Source organism: Furipterus horrens, unplaced genomic scaffold (genome assembly GCF_987537825.1).
Source record: "Furipterus horrens unplaced genomic scaffold, mFurHor1.1.pri manual_scaffold_1, whole genome shotgun sequence".
Classification (NCBI taxonomy): domain Eukaryota; kingdom Metazoa; phylum Chordata; class Mammalia; order Chiroptera; family Furipteridae; genus Furipterus; species Furipterus horrens.
The window spans coordinates 162799046-162824039 of NW_028327171.1; the positions used below are offsets into that span (position 1 = coordinate 162799046).

The 24994-nt window shown below is 35.1% G+C and overlaps 1 protein-coding gene across 3 annotated transcripts in view; it reads left to right on the forward strand.

The window, feature by feature from the left end:
- Positions 1-3587: 3587 nt before the first annotated feature.
- The window catches only part of XIRP2 (xin actin binding repeat containing 2), a 73147-nt gene continuing 51740 nt past the window's right edge, over positions 3588-24994 (forward strand). For 2 of the 3 annotated variants that reach the window (XM_090280471.1, XM_090280475.1), the window contains exons 1-3: positions 3588-3769; positions 19448-19522; positions 24712-24872. In XM_090280471.1, coding sequence (XP_090136597.1) covers positions 19459-19522; positions 24712-24872 — 225 coding nt within the window. In that variant the 5' untranslated portion in view covers positions 3588-3769; positions 19448-19458. The remainder of the gene's footprint in view (positions 3770-19447; positions 19523-24711; positions 24873-24994) is intronic. The other variant, XM_090280480.1, reaches the window with a different exon arrangement.

Genomic DNA, 24994 nt, shown 5'->3' on the forward strand with positions numbered 1-24994 from the left:
CTTTGCAAGCTTTTTTTTTTTTTTTTTTTTTTTTTTTTTAATTGGAAGCCAAGCATTATGTTTTTGGAAACAAAAGTGAAAAAGTTCCAGATGGTATTACTTTCATCAGAGGAGTTCAGCCTTTTCTCTGCTGTGCAGACAGAGCAGAGGAAGAGAAGTGGCTGATCACTTTTATTTAGGTTTTTATTCATAATACATCAAATCCTTTTCTTCTTAGCTCTGCTCAACTTTTCAGAGGTCTTCAGCTTGTGTGTTTAGTCTTAGACCCTGTGAAGCTTCAGAATTTGGCAGATATCTTGAGGGGAAGACCGACTGTGTGTGAGTACCCTTACGTTGCCAATTAAATAAACCTGAGCTTGATCAAGTGCCCAAATCTTTGCTGTTCATCTGTCTCCCATCTTCCAGAGGCCAAGTCAGGATCCTTATTCAGCCTCCAGCTAACTCTACACTATAAAGCACCTCCAGGTCCAAGCCATTATGCAGATTATTTTAGAGTCAATTCTCCTTTCCTGGAGGACTTTTAACTTTAGCTGTCTTCCTAGTGGATCCAGGTCTCTTATGTGTAATGAAAAAGTGTGGGCAATTTCACTGCACTTCTCTGTGTTTCGGCTTACGATTGTAACGTACTATCCTGTGAAATTTTGGAACTTAGCAAATATCAAGGGGAGAAAATCTGAGGTCCTGATACTCTCCAATGTTGTCATTCCATCCCATGCGACTGCTAAAAGTGTTCTGTTTTTCTGTACCCCAGCAGCAGTGCTCTTCCTGGGCTGAACCCATATTCTCAGCCATGGCTGCATCCAGAATTGACAGAAAACCCCCAGGGACAGCCTCAAAGCCTCAGCTCACATTCGCATGTTTCATGCCTTTCTTGAATTATACTCCCTCTAGGCCTTATTATATGGCTGATCTCTGATGCCTTACATATATTATTTCTGTAATCGATCCAGCTTTTCTAATCGTTCTTCGTGGGAGCTTGGTCTAATGCTAATTATTCCGTCTCATTAGAAGCAACAGTCTTATGTAGGTTTCACTGAGGACAATATGGGTTTTAATGGATAGGGGTATCTGGGCACTGCGAAAATAATTTAAATTATGTTTATGAATTGGATAGGGAGAAAAGTTTTCAATTTAAACTTTCTAAGATTTTGATACCAGGAATCACCTTGTGGATCATACTGCCTGTCTGTCTATCCATTGATCTATTGATTTATCTAACATCCATCCGCCAGTTCATCTATCCATCTATTCACCCATCCATTCATTGCTTTCATAGTAATTTCATAGTAATTTATCATATTGCTACTAAATAAAGAATGAAAATCAGTGTCTGAAAGAACTAAAATAATGAATGTTAAGAATCTAGGTGCTAATGTTTCCATTTTCTTTATGACTTAAATGAATAAATCACATTGTATGATAACTAATTAATTCTATAACTGAAATATTTTCTTTGATTTTAGGTTATTCAATTTGTGCGTGCCACTATAGATATAAAATTTATTGCTCTTAATCCATTATCAGCTATTTTATAACATTCTACCAAACTTTCTTTTTCTATCAATTATTTTTTCTTTTAACAATGTATAATCATTGAGTCTTTGGACTATTATAAACATTGGAAAATATATAATGTAAAAATAGGAAAAAATTTCTGTATACTTGTTTAAATTATACTTATTTCTTTCCTGAAAGGTCAAAAAATGGAGAGTTTGAAGTAAGGTTATCTTGAAGTTAACTTAAAAAACAAAACAAAACATGTGAAGAAGCCTGTCACTACAGTGGAATGAAAAAACAGGTATTTTTGAAAAAGGAGAAAAAAATGAAGAAGCTAGAAGCCAAATCTTTGAGTAATTAACAATATTTAACCCCCATAAGCATCATTAGCATCTATATGCAAACACAAGAGTAAAGATGACTGTATTTACATTATAGGATCAATCTCCTCATAATTTAAATTTAGTGCCATTTTCTTAAATATATAGCAAAGTAAAGTAATAATATTTTTAACAAATATTTATTCTAGATTTAGACTATAATTAGTATTTTATATGCGTATTATGTCACTTAATCTTCACAACGACCATTTAGACTAGATAAACTTAGTCCTGTTTAGTCACAGGAAAGTAAAGTGAAGCTTAGACAACCTGTGAAATTTACCATGTCACAGAGTTTACTTAGTATCAAAGCTATACTGGAATCCTTTGCTATAAATCGTCATTGTCTTATAGAATTTTCTGCAACAATGGAAGTGTTCTATATCTGCACTGTCTAATACATAGGTACTAGTCACATGTGGAGACTGATTACTTAAAATGTAGCTGTGAAACTGAGCAACTAAATTTTAAATTTTATTTAATTTTAATCAATTAAAATTTAAATAGTCACATGTGTGTAGTAGTTACCATTGGACAACACAACTCTAAAATAATTACACTATACTAATTCCTGGTCCTGAAAACTCTTGGGGAGCATACAAGAACACCATGTGGGAGACTTTTTCTTAGAGTTCATTAACTGGAATATCAGTCATGGATAGAAACCAGTATTGTATATGGAAATGAATGTAGTGTCTTACATACTGGCCTTAATTAGTAAGTAATATGGCAAATAGCTCATTTGTAAGCATTTTGCATGAAATAAACAGTATATAACTCAGGTGCTTTCTTTAGGTCAGAGGCCAATTTCCTCTTATTTGGATCTGTTGTGAGACCATTTGGATACACACTTAACACCAGACTAGGAAAAAAAAACAGAAGAGAGAAAAGATAGGAGATGCTGGTTGGTTTATATTTCTTCAGAGTGTATTAGATATTGGTATTATGGAGCTAAATGGCAATTCCAAGTGAATTCCCTTTCTTCCTTCCAGATAGGTTTGGCAGGGTGTGCTGAGTAAGTAGAGTGGCAGCAAAGGACATTTAATATGATTTTCTCAAGAGCATGTGAGGTGACTCCTTTCCCCTGCCTGCTCTTCCTGATGCCAAGTGATTAAAACAAATTAATTAAGTCACAGGCTAAGTGTGCCCTTTATTCTCTCTAGGGAGTGGCTTCTCACCCCTTCTTCCCTCCCTTCTTAATCTAAAGAGCAACTCTTTTACTCTATAAACCTTCCCATAGTGTTTTGCTTTATACGTTAAGCCTCAAAAAGTAAACTGATATTTCCCATACCTAAGAACATTTTGTAAACAAAAATTATGTTTCCTCTTTCTGAGAACCCAAATTTCACCAAAATAAATTGACTTTTTCTACCTTTTATTTTCAAATTTCAACTCCTAAAAGATTGGAACTATTGAAACAAATGCAAATAGTTCAAGTGTTTTCATTCTTCCTTTTCCTCATAGTTATTTTTGAGGCTTTGTGAAGTCTCATAAAGTTGGCTGGATGGCATAGATGGGAAGAGAATTTGATTGACTGCACATGTGTTAGAGCCACGACGCATACATACATACCGAGGACACTATGGGGCAGAGTGCCCTCGGAGACACACTTCCGAAAAGAGTGGTTGACTCAGGCCCCACTTATACTCAGCTCAGTTCCTAAAAATAGGTGCCCACTTGCATCCTTTAGACACAGGGCTAAAATAAATTCAGCAGTCCCATCGACTTGCCTGATAGACCCTTGAGTGGAGCTGGCCTCCACTCCACCCATCGCTTTCAGGGGACTGGGAAATTTGCTGTACACAAAACAAGGGAGGAAACTATTCTGTGAAGAACTGTAAAGATATTTGTAATTTCCACGAACTTGGGGTTAAGACTAAATATTACCAAAGGTATGTGTAATATAGTCATTGATCTGTGTCTGCTTCCAGGGTTGTAAAATGTTCTTGCTGATTGCTTAAAACCAATTAAGACCATAAGTCAAATCATACTTGTTATAAAAGGAAATATTCAGTCAGATTTTGTTTTTATGACAATATTTAGCATTACTTTATATTATTAAATGTAGGGGTTCGTAGATTAAACTCTTCACAAAATTAGCATTTTACATATTTAGTACTGAAGAATAATGAACCAAACTCAATAAATAGCCATGATTGAAAATTATACTTCAACTTACAGCTAAAGGGAAAAACTGAAAACTGAAAAAAAAAAGTTTATTTTTTATGAGAATAAACTGATAATATATACAATGAATAGATTTGAAAGTATAAACTGTATTTCTTAGAATTTGGTGAGGAAAAGGAGGAGTTTTAAGAGTTTTCAACTGTTGCAGCTTGTTTGGAGAAATGTATGAAAATTATTCCTTCGGCAGCCTTAGTTTGATCTTGTACTTCTTGCTCCAGCCACCGTCTCATCTCCTCTGGGAGTATTACTGGAGTAAGGATTAAAGAATCAGGTTCTTACATGTTTTGCAGAATTAAGAAAAGCACTGCCAGGTGGATCTGCCAGCCCTAATTATAGTAACTACAAACTTAAAGAGAGAAGACTGAGATTTTACCGTAAAGGTATTATGACCTACATACTATTTCAAATGGATTTTTTCTGTCTTCAGTTGCCTGTGAACACCTTATTTTGGTCCTGTGCTATAAATGCTTAGATGTTACATATTGAAGTGATTTGGGAGAGACATTATAGCAGAACCTCTTAACACACCAACTGAAAACAAGGACACTTTACAATTACATAATACAGGGTTTAAATTTAGCCAGCCGGTGCAGAACAGAAAGATATTTTATTTTTACCAGAGATCTATTTGGTCACTGATGAGCTGTAGGTTGTTTGAATTATTTAAAAATTTTTATGTGCAAGGTGCCAAAGGACGAGTAAAATATTTACCTGAGCTACATTCAGAGCCATGGATTTTAACATGAAAGGGCACCTGTTTTGAGTTTAAAAGATATGACCACTGAGTGGCAAAAATACTGGGTGAGAAATGAGAAAGCCTTGAATTCTAGCCTTAAACATTTCTCTATATGTCTGCCTAATATACAAATATTTTATCTTCTTTCTGTCAACATGTAAATGAATAACTAAATCCCTTTTTTTAAGTCAGCCAGCATTTCAGACGTCTGCAATATGGCAAAGTGCCAGCTGTGTGGGAAAAGTGTTGTCTGGAGTTTGGAGTAAATGTTTCTGCTTTCATTCAGTGTTGGGCATCTTTAAGAAACAGTTTCCTTCAACCACCTGAAAAATAAAAGTAGACATTTTGTAATAATCCTGGAGAGATTTACTTCAGAAAATGATCATGTAAAAATGTCTGTCTGGGCCTCAAGTCTCCCTTAATTACCGGGAAAGAGAGGGTCAGTTGCCTTTCCTCAGATTTACTTTTAGGTAAAAGGCTCACAAAGTTCAGAGATAATTTACTCTTGTTTATCACTGATAGTGCCACAGAAAAAGACAGGGGCCAGGTTCTTGGTAGTTGCAAACGATGAATTGAAGGGAGTACACAACCCAAGTTAAGCAAGCAAGCGAGATTTATTAAGAAAAGTACACTTCCCAAGGTATGGGAGCGGGCCACTGTGCTAGCAGAAAATGGCCCCCTTCCGCCAAGAGGATGCAGGCTTTATAGGGGGCTGGATTTTTCCGAATCCCTTTGTTTCGTTTGGCAGGCTTTTTATGAAGCATGTGGCAAGTGGTTATGTAACTTTTAAGGTTATGTGCATGCAGTTTCCCACAGTCTTTCTTGATTCTCACTCAGGGGTCAAACTGCAATGCTAATTTATTATAATTGCATGATAATGAAGCAAGGTGAACCTGGTCAGCTCCTGCTGGGGTGTGCATGCATGAGTCCCCTTGCTGGGTACTACAAGGTCTTTCTTAATAACCAGGATGCTGGATGCTGGCTGGTGACAGTGTGGTGCTCAGGGCTTCCTCATTCCTATCCTGCCTCCTGCCTGAATAGCTGTCTGCTATTCAATAGTTATAGCATCCTTCCTCTCACATTTTTCATGATTGATAAATGTCTGCACATCAATATTCATCTTACTTGTTTGTTGAAATATTACTTATGATGAGGCATTTTGGGGTTGGACTCCCCTGCTGACCTTGGCATTGGAAACTGGTATTTACCATCCCCCCTCCCTCTCTCTTACACACACACACACACACACACACAGAGTCTGAGCATTAAGAAACCATTTTGTAATACCTGTTTGACAGCTATTATAAGTCTAGGGGTCATGTCTAAATTTAGTACTTTATAGAGCAGGGCAGACAATAAGAATCTGGAAGTGTAATTTCAAGCTTTTTGATGGAATAATCTCTAGGCGATAGAATTTAATTGACATTACATTGTCCTTTTTATTTGCTTCCCATTCTCTTTTTTAAAAAGCATCCAGGTTACACTCTGAACTTTTGTTTTTCCTGTTTTTGAAACACATATTTGCTCATTCCAATTAGAGGTTCAGCCCTTGCCGCATGGTGAGTAACTTTAAACATTTTTGATTCAGAAATGACTCTTTAGAACACTGATTTAGTCCATATAGGTTTTTGGTCTTTATATGGCCATGTGATATGCCTGTTTAGTTTCTGACACCAACCAGTTCTCCAATTGTTTGACACCAACTGAGTGTACAACAAAGCAATTCTGACACTAACTCCTGTAGTTGAAGCAGACCCCACAGATTGCCCCCACTTCAGCCTCCATTTCAAGTACAAATCAGGAACAGCCAATTCAGGGTGAGTGGGAGAAGCACCGTGCTTCCATGACCTCTCTGAGCTCTCCACCCATCAATACAGTCACCCACCTGCAAGTTCACCAAGCCCTGTTGTTACGGTTTTTATCAAGGTTTCATTACAGATGATGGTTGACTAAATCGTTGACTATTGGAGGCTGGGTTTGATCTCTAGCCCTCTCATCTTCTCAGAGGTAGGAAATGGGGTTGATATTTTAACCCTCTAATCATTTGCTTGAGTTTTCTGGCCACTGGTGCCCACCCTGAAGCTATCTTCATTTCCATGCCTACCCCAACAGGAGGCCAGGGGTCATTCATTCATTAGCCTACTAAAGACGTGTTACTCAGGACATTCCAAGGGGTTTAGGAGCTCTGTGCCAGGAACAGGGATAAATGTCAAATATTTATTTATTCTTATACCACATATGTCCAATGTGTCTCTTTTCCTCCTTTGAAATGCTACCTATAAACTCCCGAGTAAAAAATTCATACTATTTATTTTCCTAATCATTGGAATCTATGTCTTATAAGTTTAACTAACATGAGCATTTTCTTTTTCATTTATACAATAAGAATAATGACAATTAGATAGTTAGGCAGGGAAAAGAGCAAACGTTTTGGTTTCTTAAAAAAAAAATTGAAAACCAGAAATTCAATGAGTCATTTGTATCAGTATTGATAGAACAAGGGACAGTGTGACTATATTTAATGACTTCTTAGGAGTCATTAGGCCTAAATAATGGCATAAAAATAATCTGCCAGTGAGCAACACAATAGGCAATCCAAATTCCTGGCAGTGTAGCTACTTCTTAAACTGTCACCAAGGATAAAAGGAATTTATTGCATAGATAACACAAAGAACCTCAGTGACTATTTGGTTTAACAATTTAATTTCTAGATAAGAAAACTGAAGCACAAGATCATTAAATAATAACTTATAATATTTAAGCAAAAAGAACTAGAAACTAACTCTCCTAACTTAATTTCAATGTTATATGTCATTCTGCAAATCTTTGTATCATAACATCTACCCACTCCCGCTTTCCTCCCTGACCAGATATATTTTGAGGTATGCTTTGATAAAACCTGTTGTTTTTCATTTGTAGCTTTTGTTGCTTTTTATTTTGTATTTCATGTTTCCCTTAAAATCAGGATAACTTGTGGGAAAGGAGATATGATCTATATATTCAGTTAAAGCTTTTTTAAAAATAGGGTTAGTTTATTTTTTCATTTTACTAAGCATTTAAGTTGGCTCATCTTCTGTGTTAGATGAGCTCTCTCCCTATCCCCCACTGTCTTGTCTTTGGACATACCATTTTTCACTTCTCTTTTTAGCAAATTTTCAAGTAGATTTCTGTCTTTCACATTTTTCCACCTAATAATACAGAGGATATATCTTGTTGCCTGTTGAACTGAATGCTTCAGCTATATCTGACTGTTCAAAAGTAAATGATTGCCAAATTGCTCCAGTACAAATTAAAATAAATATAACTCCAAAAGAATTTATTTTGGGAAGTTTCTTTGTTAGTCAAAGATCTAATAGTATCTCCCTCCTTAATCTGAAAATATCGGCATGTGTATCTAAATGCATTAACTTGATAGTTACCAACACAGAAAAGCTTTTAAAATATTTACATCACCATTAATTTTAAAAGTAAAGTCTAACATTTTAAATGGTTTCCAAACATGTTTTCAATGTTGTTCATTTAAAGTTTAATATATGCACACTGAATAGAAAATAATGTCTAAATAACAATTATTTTAATTTGTAGGAACTTAATTTTGTTGAAATAAAGTATAGATAGACCTCACATTAGAAAATAGCTGTGTTTTTTTTTAAACTACATATATTAAATTTTTGTAATCATTTCAACACTTGAAACTAATAACCTTCCTGTTATCTTTGGTGATATCTACATCACATTACTTTAAGAAATGGAATTCTTCAATCATCTCAGTCCTAATGACTGTCTCCTTCCTCATGGAGCTGCTCACAGCCACATAATGGACCTTGACATTACTTTGACTTAGTTCTTGGGCTCTCAGAATAGAGTTTTCTATCTTTTCAACTAAAATGTATTTTGACCCTCAGCATGATCTCCCCATCCTCAGCACATCCTGCTCATTGGCCTCTCCCTGCCTTTACTTTCCTCTCTATCTTGGATCCATTCACAGTGTCTGAGTGAAGATGGAAAGAGAGCTCTTTCTCAGGAGTAAGGCACTGATAGATGGGGCTTCAGGGACCAGAATGTTTATCAAGGGACTCTGCAGCAACAAAGGCAAAGAAGAATCCAACAGTGGAAGAGAAAGCAAAATTTCATGAGCCAGTGAAACAGTGCAATGCATCAGGTTCAAGGGATGATGCTCAGCTTCAAACATGAAAATGAAACACAAAGTCAGAAGTAAGGAGGACTAGGGACAAGACAGGATAGAGCCTGTGATGTACTAGGACATGTATTTCAAAACTAAGGCCAAGAACAATTTTGCAGTGTTGGAGATCTGGTGTTAAGTGCTCCTGACTCCAAGATTCAGGAATAGGTCTGAGAGCTTAAAGAAACCATGCTGCTCCTAATGCCACTCAGCCTGGGCTCCATTGTCAGCTGCAACAGCTGCAGTCGAGCTTCCATCGACTCCTTCTTTTATTTGTCCCCACATGCTTAAGCTAAATCCATCTCACCAAAAGCCAATTCAACATTTTCTCATAAACTGCTCTTCTTCTCCCATTTCCAGGCTCGTTCTCTCCAGATAGGTAGATAGAGATATGTATTTACCATTATTCCTGACGAGCTCAGATGTTTTCTATTCTAATATGCAAATTAAGATTTTAAGAATAGAAACAAGTTTGTGGGTAATATTATTTTAAAAGCCATGTTGAATTTTAGAAGGTGTGGCAAGATTAGGGATTAAAAGTTACTAGAGATATTTTGGGTGTAATATGGACAAAGCTGAGAGTTGATGGATTGTGTGGTAAGACAAAAAAAGAAGACTAAGGACAGAGCCCTTGAGACTATACATGAGTGTTAGGAAGTATGTGTGTGTGCATGTGTGTTGTGCATGCACACTTCAGGAGAATGGTCATGATAGATGAGTGGTATTTTTATCTGTCGTAAGCCACATATCAACTCCACACTCAAGTTTGAGATTTTATAAAGAACCATGCAAAAAACGCTTTAAAGCATTAGCATTTTAAATTTCTCCTTTTAAGACATTTTCTGTAATAACAGTCATCAAGCCTGGTGAAGTTTATAACATTTTTCTCAGGCCCTGTACTGCTGGAAAATGAACCTAGGGCTTTTTGCCACATCTCCTTTTCTGGTAAGCTTCCAGCTCAAGAGAGCACTGGGACACCCTGAAAACCTACTTAGGTCTTCCTCCTAGATCTTACAAATCAAGAATACTCCTTGTGATTAAATGGTCTTCCAAGGAAAAGTGTGTGTGTTGGTGTTGGAATGTTCTACCTAGACTTGGCTCACTGGACTGAAAAGGCAAGTTATTTTCTTTTGGACTGAACTATAGTAAATACTTTAATGTATTTGGAATTTCTTTTAGCTACAACACTTTTTTTAATTGCTTAGTGCAGCTATGTAGAAACAGGAGAATTTCTGGCAGACATTGTTTGACAGAAAGCCCAAAGTTGCCTGGTTTCACTTTCCAATCAAACATTTTTGGGCAGTTCTAATTTTCACCTGCTCACATGGTATCCTGCTGAGCATTTTTGGGAATGAGCTGCATTTTGTTGTGGGACAATCGCAGGTTCAAAGGCAAGAAGTTTATTTTTGTTCCCACCTGGAAGATCTAGTCTTAGATCTCACATAACATCTCTGTATTGTTTAAATTACTTCTTTTGAAGAATTTTGAACTTATTTTCTATTCTTTAAAAAGATGTGGGAGAGAGAAGGTAACAAAATCTGTCAGCGGAAACTATAAAAAGATGGGCATTGCCATTTGCAATTTTATTTCAAGACAAATTCACTCAATAAATGTTTAATGGCCATATACTGTGTGTAAGTCATGGCGTTAAATGTTAAATTCTCATGAAGTTGGCCATTTTAATTACAACTGTCAGTTTGCTTCTTGGCAGACAATCGAGGAACTTTAGTTCTAGGTAATAATGAAAATTTAATAACCAGTTCAGCAAAAATATTAGGAAAGACTTTGCCTCTCATTGTTAGAGAAAGCACAAGCATATCATTCTTAGAAATGCTTTTATACTCCCCCCACCATTCCACATAAGGGCCTGTAAGCAGCATTTCTGGACACTGTGTAATGGCTGTCCTTTCTATTCCCAATCTCTGTGTCCCATTTTGCAAACAGATGAAGCTAAGAGAGTCTTGGACTGAACTCGTGGTAGGTTATGGCTGTGCAGGCTACTAGAAGACTTAAGAGATGGGAATTGATATAGAACCTTGGCTAGGGTTGGTAACTTATAGTTAAGCATGTAAAAAAAGTTAAATAATCATTGAAGACAAACAAGAAGATGCTTAACTTTACAGTCTGATTTCCCTTTCAGGTAAATTTTTTTAATACAGTGGGTGGCCCCACTAAATTGAAGTAACTGTCCATTTGCTCAAGGTTTTTGGTGCCTAAAAGAAATAGTCTAGCTTCATATGGAATTTTACAAAGAAGCCCACGTGTGTGTGTGTGTGTGTGTGTGTGTGTGTGTGTGTGTGTGTGTGTACCAGGTGGGGCAAAAGTTGGTTTATAGTTGTTCGTATGAAATATAATACAATAATTAATAAATAAAATACAATAATAAACTCTATATTCCTGTGCTTATAATTTTTCAAGTTGCTTTTACATTTCACTCCCCTCAACTTCCCTCTTCTACTATACTTGACTTTAAATACAATTGGTCTAGGACAACTTTACTTTGTACGTTTTAACTAAATTCTTTGTTGTTCACAGATGTTACTGTCTTCATGCACATGAAAAAGATCAAGTTTTAATCTGAATAACATTTCAGTGAGGATTTTTACCCTTTACCCTTTAAAAACAGGAGTGAAATAAGCAGTATAAACTGAGTTCCTCCACTTATGGTGCACTTACAGGATTAGGTTTTGAATCTGAGGGAAAAGAAACAAATGCCAATGCCAACTTTTTTAAAGTAAAATAACTATAAATAACTCAAGGGGTGATGAGGCTGACTAATTAAGTACTCTGTGTGTTTCTTAAGCAGGGGAGACTATTAAATTACTTCCACCCTTTGGGCCGTTCCTATTATCATTAGGAATCTGACCTCATCTCTTTCTTTTGAAATTACAGGCTGCTTGTTGTATGTGAACGGTATTTAGGGCATGTTAATGGTGACAGGGAGAATAAGCCAGCACCTGACTCAAAGTTTTGATACATTAAAAGTATGATAGCTTTAAATTATTAACATTCTTGTCCTAAATTTAAAAGTCTTCAAAATTTATACAGCATTATCCAGTGACCTCTACAATTGTGGGGACAGTAATCAGAAAGCAGTTGTGAGAGTACAAACATTTGAACAAGATGATGATTACCTTTCATTTTAGAGTACATTAGAAGGACCTAAAAGCTTTGGTAAGAAACACCGTATATCCTATATGGATTCTTAGCATTTTTGCTTAACATTAGCAGTTTTATATTTCCACCCAAGATTAAATGATTAGAGACCACAAAGTTTGGAAAGCGTTCAGGTCTTTAGGCAGAATGCTTCCAAGTGCATCACTGTTCTGAAAGAGTGAATTTACTCCCACGGGAGCTGGTATTTGCCAAGCAATATGATGCATTATTTAAGCATTTTCACTTCTTGATTGCTTAGCTTTTCCAAATAATGTTCAGTAAAGAAAGTATGTGGAATTAATGTGGCTTCCCTTCTTTGATCTAGTTTATCAGCCACTAAATTCAAAAGAAAAACATATCTCAGTATGCTACTGCTTGTGGACTTCAGCAGGAAAGCATTTTAAACGAAGACTTACTTAAGATCATTGAAACCAGTCTGTGTAAATTTAGAGACTGAATTTCTTTAAGACAAAAGGCAGATTCAATTAAATGCTTTTTATTATGCAAGGGAAGAGAATGATTAGTAGAAGAAAAGCTCCCACATCAACAATTGCCTTAGTCAGTGAGAGTCAGAATTTGATTTGGGTTTTCTTTTAATAGTCTTTGGCAGGATAAATTTCAGATGCTAACCTTAACAGAGGGGTGAAAGTTGGAAAGAGGGTGAAGAATCAGAAAGTTCCTAAAATCAGATCCTCAAACCTCTGGCTGTTCCAGAATGCAAGTAGTGCAGAAATAATTTAAAGTAATAGTCAGTAAGTAATTAACTTTCTTACCCCATGTACACTAAAACAATGTAATGGTAGGCAAGCCAGGAAGATGGTTTTCAAAGCTTCAAATTATTAAAGGTTCACCTCCATTACATTACTGTTGTTTATTTTTGATCTGTTAATGGCCAAGAGCATAGTTGGAACTAAACAAAATAGTTCAGTAAACTTGAGGTAGCTTCCTGTGGAGTTTTACAAAGCCTACGAGAAACAAAAGTGAATCATTTTAGGGAAAGACAGATTCTAAGCTAGTGTGCATAGGTCATCTCCATCTATCAACAAATTGCTTTGAGCCCAGAATGAAATCACTTTCTGCTTTTCAGTGGTCTGGTGGTTTTAGAGGGGCTGGTGGATATTTTGACCAACCTGTTTCTGCAAGGCCTTTCAGAGGCATGACCATCTGCTGCTAATCACAGATTGAGCTTGATGGCTTTCTCTCTGGCTGACGGAATGTGCACATTTGCTTGCCTTTTCTCAGGTGCCAGCCTAGAAAAGCAGAAAGAGGATGATATTCTCCTCACAAAAGCACTGCCCACAGGTAACTGAGCCACACAGGAAAGAGAATTGGGAGAGGTGGGAACCACAGGGAGGTTTGGAGAAAAAGAAAAGCAGAAATGAAGCAGCAGGAATAAAAAAGGAATATGACAAGAAATAATGGGTGGAAAAAGTTATATCAAAAGGTAGCAACTCAAGGAGAGGTAGAAGAATGTAAAATGATATGAAATTTTCTAGAATACAGACTTTAGGAAGAAAGGGATGGCAATCAATTTAAATAGAATGTTCAAATTAAATTGAAAGAATACCTATATTCAAACTAGCCAAATATAAAAACACCTCTTAATTTTGAGGTGGTTCTCACAATGTACTCAAAGATACTCTGAAAAGTAATATTTAATATAAATGTAAGTATAATTTTCAAATGTTGGAAGAGCATAGCTGAGGGAGCTACTCACTGCCTGGATTAAGTGAACAATCTGAAAAGGAACTGTGTCACTATGAAGTTACATGTAGGTGACTTTCCAACCCCATTGAATCTGATTGAGCTGTATCCATTTCAATATGATTTCATTTCTATATAAATCAATGTGGTTTGGGGGACAGGGATGTGGAGTGTGAGCCACCCAGTTCCTCAAGATTCCATACCTGATGAGGGTTCCCTTTTGGTGTTTCTTCAGAAAAGCCAACTTCCTTAGCAGGGCCAGTCACCTGGAAACTTGTTCTATTCAGAAGTCAGAATGTTGAAATGATACAACCTGTTGTATTTTTGTTTTTAGAAATAAGGCCATATCAATGCTTTTTAGAATACTATATTTATTAAGAATCTTTCTGGTGTTTTTCTTTCTTTCTCTTTTCAAGAAGAGCAGGACTGAATAAAATGGTGATTAATTAATGCCCACTCCTGAGCACTATGCTTAGCCAACAGTGGATGGGCAGTAAATGTTTACTGAGTGTATGGTTAAAGTCTTCATAAGAAAGGTTACCAAATACCGTCTTGGTATACCTGGGAGGCATATTTAAACAAGAGGACACTTTGATGGAAGCATGAAGACACCTTTCATGCCCTGAGGCAAAACAGATCGATAGAAATTGAGAGCAGTGGTCCTTGTTTTGCATTTTCTATTTTTAATAGTAAAGTTCATTACTATTCCTGGCATTTGAACTAATGCCTAGCCCTATTTCAAATTTGATCGCCAAAGTAACCAATAAATGATAGCTGAAAAATTTGCTTTGATTTCTAATTCTAAACTTAAGTTTCTAAAGACAAAAAAAGATTAGCCAAAGAATGTATATGCTATATGCATAGCCCATAGACACAAGCAACAATGTGGTGAATTGTTGTTAATTAATTTTTTTTAAGAAATAAACATGTAGTAGAGTCATAAAAATATCAGCTTTTTAGTTCCCCTCTGATTTATTTTGTGTAGATGTTTAGGAAATGGAAAAGATGGTTCATACCCTTAAAAAGTTACTTTGTAATAAAAAGTTATATTTTAATGAAAATATACTTACATAAGTGATGAGGAAGAGTTGACTAGCCTTGTATTCAGAAATTCCTGAATTCAATTCCAGGCTCAGCCCCTTATTATATGATTTCTTCTTTGGAATGTTACTTTACTCTTAGTAAAATGGAAATAAGACCACCTATCATTAGGTTAGAATTAGTGGGGCAATACATATAAAATGATTAACACATAATTAATGCTTAGTAACAGATAGGGCAGTGATTTTCAACCTTTTTCATCTCATGGCATACACAAGTTAATTATTAAAATTCTGCAACACACCCAAAATTATATTTTTTGCCAATCTGACCAAAAATTAGGTATAGTTTTGATTCATTCACACCTCATGGCTGTTGTGTTGGCTCTTGCCATTTTTTTTATTTGACAGTCTACGGGAAAAGAGGCCAGCGCGCTTAAAAAAATAGGTACTGAATGTTTTAAAAATTCTTGCAGCACACCAGTTGGAAATTTCTGTACTAGGGAAATGTCCAACAAGAGACTTATGCTGCAAAAATATGCATCATCTACAGCCATTTAATGGTTCCAATTTATTTGACCATTTTAAAGAAATTAGAGTCATTTTTGTCAATTATTGATTTTTAACTGGCAAATTCTTTAAACTGAGCAATTAATTAAAAATATTTAATGTTAATATGATTAAATGTTCAAATGCCCAAACTAGCAATATTAACAAACTAATTATTATCTAATTTCTGACTAAATTCTGTTCATTCATAAAGCTCTAGTACCAGGAGCACTTCTTAATGAGATGACAGGAGCTACAGAAGACAAAAGACCAGTCTATATAACAAGAAGTTATTACAATCTTGACCTGTGTGGCTCAGTTGGTTGGGCATTGTTTCTCGAAGCAAAAGGTCACTGGTTTGATTCCCGGTCAGGGCACATGCTTCTGTTGTAGCTTTGGTCCCTAGTTCAGGCACATGCAAAAGGCAGCTGATCAATGTTTCTCTCCCTCTCTTTCTCCCTCTAGTCCCTTTCCTCTAAAAGTAAATAAATAAAATATTTAAAAGAAAAAAAGTTATTACCATTAGAAATGACTGTTCTATTACTCAGAGAGATTAGAACCTAAATAGGAATTTACATTGAATTTTATCTATAAATAGGTGAACATTTCTTCTTTGGGACATGAAGAATAACTTTAAAGATGTTTCCATCAGACTAGTTGTATATATAAATCTGTGAGATTTGAGGGAGCCAGAACTAAAACATGCCTTAAAAAGAATCTACAATGTAATGATTTCTGATCCGAACAGATGTAGGTGTGTGTACAGTGGATGCTTGTGTTTGTTTCCTATTGCTGCCATAATAAATTACCACAAACAATAGTAGCTACAACAGCACCAATCTATTGTACAATGTATAGTTCTGAAGTCCAAAGTCCAAAGTGAGTTTCATTGGGCCAAAATCAAGATGTTGGTTGGGATAAGGTGCTTCCAGAAGCTTGGGGGAGGGGAGAAAGGAAGAGAATTTGTTTTCTTGTCTTTTTCAGCTTCTAGAAGCTTCCTTCATTCTTTGACTCATGGATCTTTTCTTGAAAGCCAGCAATGTGGAATCAGCATCTCTTTCTGTCTCTCTCTTCTGCTTCAGTCATAACTTCTCTTTTCTGACTAACTCTCTTGCCTCTTTCATTCACCCGAGGACCCTTGGGGTTACATTGAACCCACCTGGATAATCATACTCTTCAATATCCTTAACTTAATCACACCTGCAGAATCCCATTTACCATATACTTTGACATATTCACAGATTCTGGGCATAAGAATGTGAACACCTTTGGACAACCAATATTTTGTCTACCACAAGCTGAATCTTGTCGTCTTCTTAAAGACAGTGGATGTACAGGATCACTTCCAGTATCTGGTCAACTAGGAGAATACCAGTTAGGGAAGGGTCACTGACAGAGCAAGAACTAGTCCTTTTTCTTACCCTCAGAGTTCTGTTTTGGTTAATGTACAAAGTGTGGTGATCAGATAAATGGATGAATTTTGGGGAAGGTGACAAGTGTACACTCAATAACACAATGCATTTGAGGAGAATAGGACCATAGGAAAGTTAAATTTAAAAGTGGAATATGATTCACTGTGTTCTAATGCTGGATGGATGCCACAATATAGTTTTTGTGCTCTCATGGCATACACACATCCATTCAGTTTACCCTTTGCCCTTCCTCTCCATATTTTTTTAAGAACTGTAAGTCAATGCAAGATTGCACTATACACTTGCTCTTCCATTTCATTCTCCAGCCATTTCTTGGTTTTATAATATTCAAATGAGGGTTAAAATATATGAAACTCAAATTGATTACAAATTTGAATTGGCAGCAGCATTTCTAATGTTTAAAAGAGATGACTTTTTTATTAGCTGAGGGATATGCAAATATTAAGAATTGTGGAAGATTTATTCATGCTTATGGCTCTGAGCCTAAGATATGTCCATTGAAATGATATCCTGTACACAAATCCAAGCTGGGTTATAGATCATATATTTAGATTTGATAGAATTTAGTTCATCACTCTCCCAATTTAGTTCTAAATCAATTTCCGAGTATGAAGCACTTGACTTCTTTATAATGCATCCAGGTTAAAATAGTGAGGTTACTGATGCATCGCTGAAAGTGTGCTTACCTTCCTGAAGCTGGTGTCTGTACTTGCGTCAGCTTTGTAGGCTTCCATTTCATATACCAGCTCACCTTCTGCCTTGCTCTTAGTTCCAATTAAATAAAGACTTCCTGATAGAAAAGTTCAAAGAAAAAATATTAAATTCTTGTTTTTCTGCTCCAGATTTCAAATTACTATTAAATATTAGAATTTCTTTTGAGTCATAAATATACACTAGATTAGCTCTCTGGGCCTTTTTTTTTTTTTTTAATTATATATGCAATATAATTCAGTTCACCGCAGAAAAAGGCATCCCTTTGTTGTCTGAATTTTCCTTCTTCTGTTTACTGGGAAAGGTGATAGTTTGTGTTTGTGTTGGTTTTTGAACACTTGAGAAGTAGGTTAGAATTATTGTAAAGTCCCAGAACCTGAAGGTAGACAGCCTGGCTTCCCCTTCCAGGTCTGAAGTTCACCAGCCACCAACCTTGAGCAAGTTTTATAGTCTTTCTGATTCTCTGTTTCCTTATATGTAAAATGGAGATAAGAAATAAAAATCATCTCCAACTTATGGGGTGGTTTATAGCATTTAATGGTTAATATCTGACAAGCAGAAAGCACTTTACACAGACTTGCTGTTATTTTTTACTGTGAATTATTGTTTTGGCCATTTATCCATTTTTAGTGTGTTAGCATTTTTTTCTTCACTGAAAATTAAACCTTTGGCCTATTTACTATAATTGTCCCTCTTCAGCTTACCTTTCATCTAATAAATGTTGTTTAAAAGATTTTTTACTGTAAAATTTTAATGCTTAGAAAGCACAACTGCAATAATTTTATGAATTACATTTCCCTAGAGATCTTTTACCACTTAAAAATACATTTAAGTCTTTAATCCATCTAATACTATATGACAATACATAGTGTGGTGGGAACTCTTGATGTTTTCCTCAAAAACATTACCCAATTTTTCCAACATGATGTGTTGGTAATATTGCTGTTTCACCCCCTTTCTGCATCTTTCTTTCTTTCCCAAATTCACACATCCAGCTCCTTCATGTCTCAGTGCAGATGTTCCACTTCTCAGGGTGCCTTCCCTGCCACCTGCACACTGACACACCCAGGAGGATTATGTCTTCTTCTGTAGGCTCCCAACTGACCTGGTATAAACCCATTAATTTTTGGCTTATAACTGCCTATCTCTCTTACCAATTAGATTGAAAGCTCTGGAGCACAGTGGGCATGTTTTTTGTTTATTGTAGATAATATTTATTTAATGACAACAAATAAAATAACCCTATTGATTATATAATTCAGATCATTTACTTTTGAAATTTTCTTGGACTAAAAGATGGAGGGAGATATGTTAATATCACCCACAGCAACTATATTCCTATAAACTCATCCTTTGTCTTGTTACTAATGGTCTTTATGTTTTTTCTGTACTGGGCTAGTTAGAAAGTAGAGGCCTACAGTGTAACAGCTTCATAGTGGGATGGTATTTTCCATCTGTAGAAAAGAGCCCCCTTTGTCTTTAATGCTATTTTGCATGAAATAAATATAGCCATAATAATTTGTATTCACTTGTATTTGCCTGGTAATTCTTCCCCAATATTTTCTCTTTAAATTGTGTTATTTAGGTTTGTTTCTTGCAGGTGGCATATAGTTGGATTTATTTGTCTTGGATTTCTGTGTGAAGTTTGACCTGTGTTTATTTCCATGTCTCTTACATTTGATTTTACTTCTGGCTTCTCCTTTAGGTATTTTATTTTGAGGCTCTCTTTTCTTTTTGGCTAACTTTTGCTACCTAGACAGTGTTTGACTTTTGTTGCCTTCTCACATGACTATCAACTTGGGTTCAAATAGATACTAGTTCACAAAACTAAAATTTCAATAATCAGTAACCAATTTTTTAATTTCTTTTAGTTTTCAGTGTTATGAAAAAGATACATGGATGTTTGAATTTTGTTTCTTTATCACAGAAACTCTTCATGTATCTAGGTAATGTAGAACTTTTTTCATGAATATGAAATGTTTTACCAGGATTTTCTGACATATTGGTGTTTAAAATTAATTTTATTTCTGGATTACAATAAATATTTTTAATCTATGCCCAAAGTTTGTTTTCAGCTAATTTTTTTACTATTATATCTTATTGGCTCTGCCCACTCCCCTCACCCTGCCACTGAAATAATGTTATCCTGTAGTTACAGTTTTTCTCTCTGTTCTTTCTGTCATCTTTTTCACATTTTTGTTAATATGTTAGTGATTTTCTTTTCTGCAGCATATGTTATTATATGTATATTTAATTATTCTTAAAAACTTTAATAATTTTTCTTCTTTTCTAATCTCTGACAACTTTCTTTTCTTCTAATTTCACCTCAGCCAGATCTCTGCTCTAAATCAGTCACAGCTGGTATCAGCTTCATATCCCACTAGCAAGTGATCTCTTTATGAAATAAAGAGGTCAAAATATTTCATACATTATTCTATAAACTTTCATGTTATTTATGTTGAGTATGCAAAATGGAAAAAATATAAAATGACTCACAAAAACATAAATAATTTGTGTAAGCCAGTTTTAAAGCACCGGTGTTTAATATTTCTCTTTCATCCAATAGCATCCATTGTATTGTTACACAATCATTCTTTCCATAAAAAGTTATCCACAACTACAGTTTGGGAATGTGCTTCCCATATTATAAAAGCAAGAAAAAATATTTACTTTTAGAAAATGTGCTAAGATGGAATCTTGCTTTAGAAATAAAATCATAACAAAACACTTGACTTTTTGGGCTTTGCCACATTAAACATCTTATGACTAAACATTTTTCTGACTTTGACAGTATTTTTGAACAACACCCTGATCCTACCTCTATGTATCAAGCCATTGACCTTCATTTCCAAACTGTTACTCTGAAAGGATCTTAGGATCATATTTACAACTTGTTATTTCAGAAATTTAGAAAATTACTTGCTTAATGGGAAATGAGGGTAGATCTGTCATTTCATAATATTGTAAGAACATCATTTTTTAAACCACTGAATTCCATACTTGAAATTTCCTGAACAGCTAGTTAGAAGAAGGGTTCAGAACAAATGTAACAATGAACTTTTTGAAATCTCTTGATATCAGTCTCTGCATATGTCTAAGAATTATTTCACTGATAATAGTAATTGTAAAACTAGGAGAAAATTCTGGAGTGCATTAATTACACCAACTATTCCTCATTGTTTTCTGTATCTGACTCCTTAAAGCTATTATTTTAGTACCTCCAAGCATACACAGAAGAGTGCCAATGCAGGCACTTCTATGAGTGACAACAGGAGTGTGAATAATTGCTCAAGAAAAGTAATCTGTCTTATAGTGTATCACTTTGCTTATTAAAAATGCTTTAAACATGGACTCTTCATAGAAAGCAAAATTCTAGAAGGCGTAATGAATTTTTTTAACCTGGACAAATTGTATTGATAGATTGATTTATTCAGTTACTTTAAAACTACACAAGAAAAAGAACATGATGAAGATGGAGAAAAATAGATCTCTAGCTATACAATCTCTCATTATTTAAGAAAATACAAACTGGACATAAATTGGATTTATCTATAGTATATAAATTTTTGTATTTCAAAAAATTATAATACATGTCTTTATCCAAAGAACTTCAGAATTCTCACAAAAGACATTCTTGACCTTGCTACCTAATAGTTTTCATAACAACTTGAATTTTTTAGTGTTTTATTTTTTTTCAAAGTACTTCCCTACATGCTTTTTTTCCCTGCTTTATAGTGTTGATGTAAGAAACCTGATAGTGTCCAAACCTGTAGGGAATTTTTATGAGGTTATATGAGCCAAACAACATATGCCAAGGAGCAAGATCTCAAATGCGCCAGAGAGTATAGTAACAGTTTTGCAGCTTCTTATATGTATTTGAAATTAAGGAGGAAATGTAAGAATATTCCATGGAGGTGAGAGAAGCAAGGCAGATATTGGATTACAAGATGTTAACAAGATTATGTGCTTTCTTGAGGGTGGTTACAATTTATTTCAAAGGTATGTTAACTTAGATACAGAAACAATGGACAAGGCAAACATAAACCTTTTACTAAAAAATTATATGCCTGGGGCATGACTGTACACCATGACCTGCCCAGTTAAGAATTTATGATCATATCACCCTGTGAGGTTACTTTTCATAGAACCCCCATTTTTTTCCACAATAGGATTTATTCTATTATACAAAAAATTAATATTTTCTATGGATTATAAATTATTTTCTTATCATCAAGTAAAAGAAAACATTTACTATTTAGGGTGCAATGGATTCTAGGTCCAGTTATGCCATTAGCTGTGGAGACCTGGCAGAATTCATTCATTGGTCTGCACAATAAATGACTTCTAAACTTCAGAGACAAGTAACTTCTAATATAATCATTTTGTCATATGAATATTTATAATGATTTCTAAGAGAAATGTTCATCTGAAATTTCATTTTTCCCTTCCTTTTTTCCATAGGCCACTTCAGCCTTATAGCATATTCCTCCACTGTCTGTTTTGCATAATTATAATTCCCTTCATTCACTGTTTTGCCAGGCATTTTATCACAGTATCATTTTTATTTGTCCTTCTACATTTCCTTTCCCTTTGAAGATATCTTGAAATCTTACAATGTCTTCCAAACCCAGTAGCGTTGAAGTCTTCCGAAGCAGTGCATTACAAGGTCAGATGACAATGTTCCTATATCTTCCCCACACATCCTTAAGAATGAGGCTGTCCTAACAGTCTTAAAAAATTACATCACGTGTCATCAGAATCAAGATAGGAGCAGACAGGTGCACTGCATTATAGTAGTCTGGGCAGAAAGCATCACCTTGGTTTTCAGATGAAGAAATCCATGACATTCACTTAGGAGGTTAGAAAACAATATGGTCACAGTTTGTTAGCTCAATAAAGTTTTCTACTCCAAGATCCTACCTGACTAGGCAGAGTCAACTAATGGGAAAGGGAGAGAGAGAGAGAGAGAGAGAGAGAGAGAGAGAGAGAGAGAGATTAAAGAGAGGAATTAAAATGTGATGTCTTTATCATGATCAGAATAAAAGGCCACGAAGCAATGGAATCCAAATCTCTTAGTACTCAAGCCACTGAATTTCTGACCATTAATCTTGAACATTTCTTAGTAAAATACAAAAGATAAAAATTGAATATTTGAAAACTAAATACTCTCTGTAAATTTTAGGAAACATAAACTCCTGACTTTCTGTTAAGATTAATAAAATTAAGAACATCATGTTATGAGTAATATAAAAAAATATTTATATTTTAAGGTGGAAAAATTTTAGGGAGCCTTATTCAATACAACATCATAGTAATTCGATTATTCACAACAAAGTAAGAGGAGTACAGTTGAATACAAACTAAACTCATCTGTGCAGATTGATAACACACAGGGGAAAAATGAAGATATATTTTTCTTCAGCACATGAAAGACTTTCAGTGGTTTGCCGGAGTCACTTTTATCAGAGTCAATTGGAAGAGTGTCCTTTGGTTTGAAAATCAGGTTTTAGATGGCAGGTGGACTTCAAAAATAACTGACATTTGTTGTGAATATATCAGTGTTGTACAATCAGAGAGTTCATATAATAAAACTTATTCTCATACATTTTGTATATTTTTGAAAGCATGTTACATAAAATATATTTAGAAGGTTAATTAAATATATGAAAAAGTTTATTTAAATAAGAAGTCCCTATGGAAAAACAAATAGTCAAAACAAAAATAATTTTTAATTTTTTTCTGGGTCACAGTTGTTCTCAACAGTTGTTCACAACTGTTGTGTGTACATAAAATTAAAGAAACTAGAAGAAAAAGCAAACGATTAAATAAAATGGTTCAATATGGGGGCTGGAAGAGGAGGTAGAGGAACAGAGAAGGGAGAAAACAGCTTGGCTCTCTGTTACCTGGAATTCTTTAATCACAGTGATTAAATTAACCAAATCCAAATAACAAAGAGCTCTACTCTACTGTCATTACTGCAGTGAAAAGCAGAGGGAGCATGAATGAGTGATGAACAGACATAAATATATACATATATTTCATACACTGATTTGTCCACAAAGATTTGATTTAAATGGTTTTGGGATTACATTATTCTTGAAGAGTAAATAGTAATCTATCAATCAGAAGCAGAGTGATAACAGAAAACATTAAATTAAGTATTAAAAACCTAGTTCTGAAACCAGCTCTGCACATATAATTATTTCACATGGAGGGTCCTTATGGTCCTTTTAGACATTCAGACAAATTCCTTTATGCCTGAAAAGAAGTGGTCAGACTAGGTGAAACTATATGATCTCTAAGACCTTTCTATTTCCAACGATTTTAGTTAGTGGTCATGCAATCAGTCCTTTGCTCTCTTTCCAAGTATGCAAGTCCTACTGCCCTCTATTTTTGTCAGGCAGATGACTTCGATGGGCAAATAGACTATCTTAAATGGGTGACTAACAAAACTTTTTCCAATAAGACTGTTATTTCTTTCTTATTAACACGTTTTTATGAAGAAAAGAAAAATAACCACAATCTATAATTCTCTTAGGGTTTACATAGTTTAGCTAGATCTATCTCCTTGAGGGGTGGGAGGTGGAGAGAGACGAAAACAATTTTTAGATTTGCTAAAGATTAAGTTCAACTGACCAATCAAATCAATCAGATTAAATCTACTACTTGTTAATTGTGTTACCACAGAAAAGTTTTTTAACTTTGACTCTCTGTTGCCTTACCTATGAATTTTAGAAAATAATAGCATCTATCTTAGGAGGTTGTTAGAGAAGTAAATGACATAATGCTCTTAGAGAGCATTTTGCATAAATCCAACATTAGTGTTTCAGGAATGTTTGTAATTACATTACATATCTCTTACGAAATAACTATTTCTCATCAGAATAATTTCAGGAGTAGGAATGGGGATAATATTTTCTTTTAATGTTTGTATAAGGATATGCTCCTGTATTGGCATTTTGTAGCTTTGCCTGACACTTGAAGAAAAGAGGATGACAGTGAAACATTGAGAATATTGTGAGATGTTGCAGTCTCTTTTATGACCAGATATTTTAAATGCCTTCAGTGTTCCTCAGGTATGCTATTTTCTTTGCAAAGCCTGACACACAGCTGAGCATGCTGCATTTCTTTTCAGTGACCATTGGCCCTAATAAGTCTGCGAGTGGATTTGCAGAAGACAGTGCTGCGTTGGCTGAGGGTGTGTCAGACCTCCAGGAGGTGGTGTCTTTGAAGGAGCGGATGGCGAGGTACCAAGAAGCTGTTGCCAGGGGTGACTGCCGCAGCTTCTCTGCCAATGTAAGCAGCTCCTGGTGGTCTTGTATTAGACAATGTGCTTGTTGTCTGTTCTTCACTTACCCTCTTCATGTTGCAATATAAGAACACTGTTGGACAATAGGATAAAGTTGGAAAAACACAGA